The 9627-nt window shown below is 40.6% G+C and overlaps 1 protein-coding gene across 1 annotated transcript; it reads left to right on the top strand.

The window, feature by feature from the left end:
- Positions 1–2935: 2935 nt before the first annotated feature.
- On the top strand, positions 2936–7699 carry tmem109 (transmembrane protein 109). The gene is made up of 3 exons (XM_049571178.1): positions 2936–3265; positions 3623–3725; positions 5907–7699. Exons 1-3 carry the CDS (start codon positions 3062–3064, stop codon positions 6275–6277), a joined length of 678 nt encoding a protein of 225 aa, XP_049427135.1. The 5' UTR covers positions 2936–3061; the 3' UTR covers positions 6278–7699.
- The last annotated feature ends 1928 nt before the right edge of the window (positions 7700–9627 follow it).

Below are 9627 nucleotides of genomic sequence, written 5' to 3'. Positions count from 1 at the left end.
TCCACACTGACTCTCGTTGTGCTGACTGTGTGAAAGTTCTGAAAAAGCGAACTTAATTTTGAGAAATGTGTGTTGGCAGTTTTAAGGAAACGGTAATTCGTGTGATTGCAACATCCCAAATTCCTCAAAGGATGAGGTTTAACAGACAGTTCCCATACACTGCAGATAAACTGGTGACAAAGCAACTGCCCTGTCAGTGTTTTCAGCCATCTCAGCACGATTGCCATGTTACACTGTTGCTCGAGTATGTTTCTATTTGCTCTCTCCCCCTTCTGTTGAGAGGACTGGATCTGGTCCTTTCCCTCCCGTGACCCTGTCTTCCTGTCTGGTCCACAGAGCTTTCTTTATCTTCTTGTTACTGAGAAGGAAGTTGGGGTGTCTGCATGCAAGTGTTTCAGTACTCTGAAACACTTGCATGCTCTGTTGATTGTCCTCAGCCTACTGGAAAATAGAAGTATCAGTGCTGGGTGTTGACCGTTAGCATTGTATTCAAAACAGTCCATAAGGATAAGTGTCAGGTCCGACCACAGCTGACAAGGCTGCAGCTGTGTCTGCACTGAGCATGTGCTCCTCATTACTGTGTGTGTGATATGTGTGTGTGTGTGTTACTTTGCTTGAACACTCAGTGAAACATTAAGTAAACTACAAACATTGCTGCAACTCAAAAAACAGACCCCAGAGAAATACAGCAGTTTGTACTAAACAACAAGCTGTAATTTTGGAACGTCTCCCATTGCTTTGTTTACTCTTATGAACTTCAGCTGAACCAGAATTTTTGACTGTGGATTACTGATTCTGTAGTCATGTTAACAAGGGATCATTTCACAGCCAGCATGGAGAGGAGGAATGATTACAGCCAAGTGGGACCTCTGTGTTACTGCACTGTCACTGAGCACTGTCTTAAAGCAACATTGTGTGAGATTTAGGGGGATTTAGTGACATCTAGTGGTGAGGACTGCAGATTGCAACCAGCGGACACCTCCTGATTACAATTCCGTCAATGTTCATTGTTCAGGAGGTGTTTACCGGTAGCCAAATTATCTGCAGAGGTATACATATATATATATGTATATATATATATATATATATATATATACACATATATGTATATATATGTATACATATACGTATATATATATATATATATATATATATATATCTATATATCTTAGCTGTTCCTAGGACTGCACTCTTCTGGACTGAGGCTTCACATGTTATTCCAGGAATCTACCGGAGCCACTCTCCCAGTTTGGGGGTCACTGCCCCAAGTGCTCCTACTAACACGTGGACCACATCAACTTTGACCTTCCACATCTGCTCTAGTTGTTCTTTCAACCCTTAATACTTCTCCACCTTTTCATGTTCCTTCTGTCTGATGTTGCTGTCAGCTGGTTTGAGGGCAGGGGCCCAGGAGCCCAAAGTATCAGGGGCCCCTTACACGTGCGCAGGAGACACAAAAAGATCACAAAGAGAAAGAAATGACCACAAAAAGATGCTGCAACTGTGAAAAAGACACAATATAACAACAAAAACAGGTAAAAAAGCCATAATAACACACAAAATTATGACAAGGAGATATAAAACAACCACAAAGGCACACAATTACCCCAGAGAGATACAAAATTACCTCAATAATGCATAAAAGTAGCTCAAAGAGAAGCAAATGAACTGAAAGAGACCAAAGCCAAGACAAAAACATACAAAACAACCACAAGGAGACACTACATGACTACAAATAGAAACAAAAGACCAAACAAGACACAAAATTACCTAAATAACACACAAAATTAGTTCAAAGAGACACAAATGACCTGAAAGAAACCTAAGCCAATACAGAAAGATACAAAACAACTACAAGATACAAAACATAAACAAAAGAGTTAAAAAAAAAAGACAAAAAAAAAGACATACAATTACCCCAGTAACACACAAAATTAGTTCAAAGAGACACAAAATGGCCTGAAAGAGAACCAAACCAATACAAAAAGACACAAAACTACCACAGGGAGACACAAAATGACAACAAATAGAAACAAAAGACTTAGAATTACCTTAATAAGACATAAATTAGCTCAAAGAGACACACGACGACCTGAAAGAGACCCAAACAAACACAAAAAGACACAGCACAACCCCAAAGAGACACAAAATTACCCCTACAAGAGATGAAATTACCTGACAGAGACCCAAACCAATACAAAAAGACACAACACAACCATAGGAGACACAAAATGACCACAAAGAGAAACAAAAGACCAAAAAAGGCACACATTTACCTCAGTAAGATACAAAATTTGTTCAAAGAGACACAGAATGATCTAAATGAGACCTGACCCAATACAGAAAGACAAAGAACAACCACAAGAAGAAACAAAATGACCTTAAGGAGACACTAAATGACTACAAAGAGAAACAAAATACCAAAAAAGAAATAAAGCTACCCCCAAAGCCACTCAAAAACACCATAAGAGATGTGCAACTATAAGAGGAGTAAAACCATCAAATCTGTGCACAAGGGCCCACTGTATTATAATCCACCCTTGCCTTTAAGATATCCCGACTGTTTATCTGCTTTCTAAATGGATAAAGGTACACGCCCATTTAAGGTCAAAATGAATGTGGCCAGTGAATTTAAATTAACCGACTCCCCTGCTCTGAGCAAACTTTCCCCAAAAGCCCTCACGGAAACTTGTTGCACACTCAGCCCAGTGGGTGGCAGACATGTCTTTTTATTCCTGCTATCAGCCTCGTTGCACCACATCCTGTACAGCCTCCAGTTAGAGGGTTTGCGTTTTCCTAGGATAGCGAAGGCAACACCCGCCCTACTCTGTCTCTGATTGGCTGACTGTGACTCAGAGATATTCAAATACATACATCTAACCAATCAAGCGAACGAAGAGACGAGTATTAGCCAATCAGAGGGAGAGGAGGGCGGGTCATGCCTTCGCTCTCCAAGAGGGTAAAAAGTGCTCCACAGTAGCTGTCTACCTGGAGGCGTAACTTTTTATCGCTTTATAAGTGTGTTTTAAAGATTATTAAAATTACTGCACCCACTTTCAGTATGTTTTCCCATTCAAATCAAAGAGCTTTCAGCGGCGTATTTGTGTTTAGCGCCTTGCTGCTGTCTGTGTCGGGGGAGAAAGTGTTAGAAAGTCGCTCCGGGATGATCCAGGAGATCCGGACAGCTTTCGCTGACCTGGCCGGGGAAGGAAGGGCTTACCTGGGCAGGCTGGCCGGGGAGCAGACGGTGCTCTCTGTGCAGAAGGTGAGAGATGGAAATACAGTAAATAGAGTCTGTCACTTATATCACGTTTGCCTATATAACTCAGTAAGTTGTAAAATAGTATGGAAAATTTTCCATAGGTAATTGTACATACGATTTAACATGTAGCTATGAGGCTGTGTTGCTTAACATGATCACATACATAGATCCTATCAGGAGAAGTTCTTGGCTGATGCAATGTGTGCCATGATAAGTGGGCACCATGATGGCTCACTTCCTGGTTTCATTCTTTCCCATGGCAGTATATGCTTACTAAGATACATGTGGGCAAAGCAGGCAGCTCCCATTGTCTTAAAATTGTCTTATCTGACCACTTCAATCCCCCCTCCTCTCCTCCAGGCTTTCTCTCAGGTCCTGGGTGTTGTGGCAGGAAGTTTGTCCGGGTTTCTGAACGTGCTCTTGGAGTATGTCTCACAGTTCCTGCAGGCTGCTGGAATCAAAGGTAAACATCACACACTAAAGTCTGCACTGTCCATCACACAGATGCAGCCTGCAGCCTCATTAGTTCCCATGAGGCTGCAGGCTGATGATGAGCTCTGCTTCTATCAACAGGACAGTCTTCAGTCTTAAAGATAATTCCAGTTTCACACAACCTGGATCTTATTTATTTATTTTCATTTGGGCTGTAGTTGCTTATTTTTCACCATTTTCAGTGTATGTCTTCTGTGACCTTCCAAGAGGGTATTGGGAGGATTTCTTCTTAAGACATTTTTAGAAACTTAACATCTAAACTAGGGATGGGAATCACCAGAGGCTCCATGATATGATAATATCTCAATACTTCAGTCACGTTACAATATTATTGCAATTTTTGCAGTGACATATATTGTGATATAATGCAATTTATTACCTTTTTCAACTGCAAATTATGTCCCCAGAGGAAACTTTGTCAACATCTGTTTTTTTGTTTTTTTTTTTAAAAAAAGATATTTTGGGGGGAATTTTTGCCTTTTATTGGACAGGACAGGTAAGCGTGAAAGAGGGAGAGAGAGGGGGGATGACATGCAGCAAAGGGCCACAGGCTGGATTCAAACCCGGGCCGAATTTTTTCAGTGTGTTCATCTCAGTACAGTTATTTTTATTGCAGCTCTATCTGGTGGACTAAAAAGGCAGTTTTTTTATTATAGTAGGCGATCAAAAGTTTCATTTTTATTTGCAATATGAATTATTCATGTGATTAAAAAAAGTTGATACTTGGCATCCATGTATCAATGCTATATAGCAAAAATATCATGATACTGTGCTGTATTGATCCCCCAATTATTTGACATAAAAATCCTTGGGTTGTCACTCATTGATTCATTTTGTGAATTATAATTGATTATAATAATTTCAATAATGGAAACTCAGGAAACTGAAGTTTTTATTTGCTAAAAGTAATCATTCAGTAATTCATTCATTTTCTGTAGCCGCTCCTGTTAGGGGTCGTGGGGGGGCTGGAGCCTATCCTAGCTGACACTGGCCGGGTAGGCAGGGTACACCCTGGACAGGTTGTCAGACTATCACAGGGCTGACACATAGAGACAGACAACCATTCACACTCACATTCACACCTACGGACAATTTAGAGTCACCAATTAACCTGCATGTCTTTGGACTGTGGGAGGAAAGTGGAGTACCTGGAGAAAACTGAAGCTGACATGGGGAGAACACCCCACCCCAGGGTTCAGACCCCCCCTGTCCTGGGTTTGAACCAGGAACCCTCTTGCTGTGAGCCTGTGAACCACTGCACCACCATGCTGCCGTCTTTGAACTGTCATCAGCGACACTAAGACCCACACAAATACCTGAACAGTTTAGCCTTTAAACGTAGATGCACAAATATTAGAGATGAAATGGTATGAACACTTCATATTACAATTATAGTGACCAAATGATCACAGTTATCGGTATTATCATGGTATTGTTACAATGTGGTGAAAATGTTCAAAAAGCACGGATAAACACTCTGCAATCATTTTACCAAGTTTCATATTGAAAACCACAAAGAAATTAGCAGCACTATGCATAAGCATTACATAATAACATAGCTAATACTTTATATAAACATAAAGATAGCCTGTCTTTAAAATGTTAGCTGGAGTGTCTGTGTCACTGCAGATGAGGACAAGGGAACAGTAGCATCACTTGGTTTGCCTGCTGCACACCCACTCTATAAACAAGGGAAGAGTAAAACAAACACACGTTGTATGCTGTGTCTGGGAGACTGTTGCTGACTTTGGTTGATGCTGCAAAGTCTTTACTGTGAGTTTATCAAAGTGCAGTAATCAATTATAAATTGAATTTGATAATGGCTTTTGTTAACAATGAAGGGATTCTGTCCACAGAAACGCTGGAGGGCTTTTATTTTACAACTGAAACAAGAAGTGTTGAGTTAAATATGAGCTCTTAACTCAGTGGAAGAACTTTTCTTTTTTGAATATGAAGGATATGGGTTTAGTTTAACACTGTGACACTTTGACTCATTGAAATGATCATGAATCCTGTGGTTGCTATGTGGTAGTCATTTTAGAAAATGATAATTTCTTTGTGCTCCTCACTGAATTAAATCAGATATGACTTTGCAGTATAATATTACTTAACTGTTCCCTCTTGTGCTCCTTGTGTTCCTGTTTTCCCGCAGGTGGTCTTCCCTTCAGCAAAGTGACCCCAGAGGGGCTCATCTTCGTTGCCCGGTGGATTCTCGTGTTCCTCATCGGCTACTGGCTGATCTCCTTCATCTTCCGACTGATTGCCTCCACTCTGAGACAGGCTATGTGGCTGCTGAAAGTGGTCCTGGCTTTAGGTGGTTTCGCACTCATCCTGAGTGACCACAACGTGGGCACAGAAACCATGGCGATTCGATTGGCTGTCCTGGTGTGCGTCTGCGTGCTATTGGGCGTCGGGACTTCGAAGGTCAATCCAGCTGATAAAACCGCACACCTGGAGGAGCAGGTGAAGGTCCTGGAGAGACGGCTGAGGGAGATGGAGAGGTGGAGGAGGACGGAGGAGTGAAGGAGAGAGATGTCAGCTGTTTATCGTCTTCTTCGTCTTTCCTTACTGATGCCACACGTGCAGATGATGGAGCGCTGGTGTCCTTTAGGCCTTCTGGAACTTCAAGGGAGTTTCTACATTTTTACTGTTTGGATGTTTTCTATAATGTGTTTAAAAAGTAATTCATTACTCATTTGTAACTGACACAGTATGATTACTTAGTCATTCCAGGAAGCAGTGATTTGTGAGTCTACATGTTCTGTTTGTGTCTTTGTTTTTTACTTTCTACCTTTAAAACTGCCTCAGTTTGATGGAAAAATGTTTACATGCAATATTCTAACCGTCCTTTTACTACATTTATTACACAATGTGGGAAGTAATTGTCTTTTTTTTCCTCCAAGAGTGAGATGACAATATTGATACCAACTTCATGCCTGCACATGATATTAATCTTCTCATCTCACTCTTGGAGAGAAAGCCACTGAGTGTGTTTTTCCATAATTATTTGACAACAGTACTTAATATTATGATGATAATCTTTCAGCCAGATGAAGTCCATCTCCCTGGTGTTCTTCATTATGAGAGACAATTCTCAGAACACACAGGTGGGTTATAGTCTTTGTCTTACTCAGATTGATGTACAGAGGTTAGATCCATGCTCTGATTGGATTTGGTACAAGCTTCTCTTAAAGTCGTGAAACTTCTGTAATGCTTTGGGATCCAGTCTGACAATAAGATTCAGAGTCTTAACTTAACTCTTAAATGCTGTTAGTGCCTTAAATGTTCCTCATTTACTAGTGTTACACTTCATATCAATGACCTGAGCTCAGTGGTTAGCAGGTCACGGTCTGTTGGGATGTATAATCATAATGCTGGAATGTTGTACTGTATGTGTCCTCACTAACGTGCCTTTGGATGGTGTTTTTGTTCAAACAATCCACCAGATATCTTTGTTTTACTCTTGTATTGAATCTGCTTTGGGAGGTAAAGTAACATTTTAAAAAGCCTTTTGGAGCAGTGGTTCTCAACTGGTCCAGCCACAGGGTCTAGATTTCTCTTTCGTCATTAGTTCAAGGTCAGCGCACTTTAATATATTCAGTGTCATACTTGCGTTTGGACATGTCGTCGAGCTAGTTTGCTGTCTCTGCAAAGTAGCTGTCCATTGGTTGCTCACTCTCCAGCAGGAAACAGCACTTGGAAATAAAAGCCCTGTGCTGGAAATTCACTGTACTTCAAAATAAAGTGTGTTTTTTACAAACTTAACATGTTCGCGAGTCGCTTTTGGTCCATTGAAAAAGGACCCGCCATCCACCAGTTGGGAACCATTGTTTTAGAGGAATACAAAGCCAAAGACCAGTACATTTACTTTTGACAGTTTTTGAGAATAATGTGTACTGCCATAAATAATGTTCTGATATATAAAATAAAAACATATCACAGGTATTGAGATGTGATCCTGATAAGAAATTATTTTCTTGATTTGAGTATATGCAGAGCTGTAGCAGGGGATATACCAACCCCAGGCTGTGAGTTATACATTCTAGTCACAAGGCACCTGGGGCTGTGTTCACAAACATTATGAGAACACTCTCAGAGAGCTCCTAACTTAGCATAAAAACTTTTAGTAAGGAGTCCTAGCCTAGGAGGGATTTAGGAAAGTTTTCAGAGCAACTCTGAGCAAGGAAGGGACAGAAACTTTAACCTAAGTGAGTAGGTGTAGTTGACCCTGTTGCTAAATATAGTGCATTCTTTTAACAGATGTGACTGGTTGTTGCAGACACTCTTTTGTGAGCCTGTGTGGTGTGGACACCCAGTGGAAATGAGAACTGTTGCCTGTGAAAGTTTTGTCATTGTTAATGTGATCACTCTGCAAGTCTTCACTGCTGCATTTTTCCAGTTTTCCAATTATCTTAGTGTTGTGATCATTTTATTAATATTATTAATCCTAATGAGATCAACCACACATATTATCCCTGCACAATCTAATCTGTAGCATTTCATTTACTCACTGTCATCCAGTGTTTGGAGAATATGTCTCTGACCTTCTTGTGTTTCCACCATTTTCTCCTCTGTTGCCTCTTAAAAGTCCTCCTCCCTGCTCCTATCAGTTTCTCACCTTAGGAGCTCTTTGAGGTCTTAGATGCTCTGTAATAACTTCTATCTTTACATGACCTAGTCTTAACTTTACGGGGAAAATCTAAGAAAACATCACAATTCTAAGAATATTCTTAAAATTTTGTCACTTGGAGCAACTCTTTATACTAGGAAGCTTTGTGAATATGGCCCCTGACAATCTTTTAAATACTCAAAAGGTAACTTAAAGGTCCAGTGTGTAGGATATGGGGGTATATATTGGCAGAATTGCAATATAATATATATATATATGTAAACACAAAAAAACTAAGAATCATGTTTTCATTGTCTTAAAATTAGCTGTTTTAAGGTAACACACCGAGTGGTCCTCTTTTTCTCGGAGTCCACCATGTTGCCCAGAAGGGACAAACCAAACACTGGCTCTGGATAGGGCCATTCATGTTTTTGCCATTTTAAATCCTGTTTCCACAAAGCAGGCCGGTATGGCTCAGTTCAGTTCGGTATGCCTTTTTACCGTTTTCCACTGTAAGAAGTTGTGGATGGTACCAATGGAACCATTTCGTACTGTCCCCATTTTTGGTCCCCCCTCTGTTGGGATACCTAGTACACAGATCTGGTACTAAAAGGTGGAGCTGTGAACATTGCAGTCCGTTGATCGGTCAGTAGAGGACGGTCACTCTGCTCAGGGCTGAGTTGTGGCTGGTTTTCAGGCTCATGTAACCACTGTTCATACAGTGGAGAGTTTTACATATATTAGTAAACTAACTATAAAATGAAAGGATGATTTGCTGCCTCTCACAGCAGCTGGAGTTGGAGAAAAAATAAATTCACTGAGCCAACTTCTGGCGACTTCTAAGGTGGAACGTTAACTTGTAATCTTTCTCAATGCATGAGCTGACGACATGAATCCATCAGCACACCTTACAACTTTGACCATTACTTTAGTTTTTATTGTCTCTCTTGGATGACATACACTTTTAGTAATGAGTGGATCTTAAAGCGTTTCGTTTCAACTAGGTTATGTGAACCGCTTATTCTATTTTGTTCAGAAAATATTAGCGTGCAACCCTGTTCTGTGGATGATAAGGTGCAGGTGCAGACAGATAAAGTAAGAAATACAGTGAGTGCTGGACAGAGACAATGACCCCACCCACATGAAAAAGTTCTGTTTGTGGTAGAAAAGCTGGGTGGACCTAGGGTCTAGGTACCCTGTCTGTTTTTGGGTGGAACCAGGGATATGGTTCTCCTACACACATTGCACACGAGAAGTTTTAATT

This window comes from Epinephelus fuscoguttatus, linkage group LG3, assembly GCF_011397635.1.
Source record: "Epinephelus fuscoguttatus linkage group LG3, E.fuscoguttatus.final_Chr_v1".
NCBI lineage: Eukaryota > Metazoa > Chordata > Actinopteri > Perciformes > Serranidae > Epinephelus > Epinephelus fuscoguttatus.
This window is presented reverse-complemented; position numbering and strand designations above follow the sequence as displayed.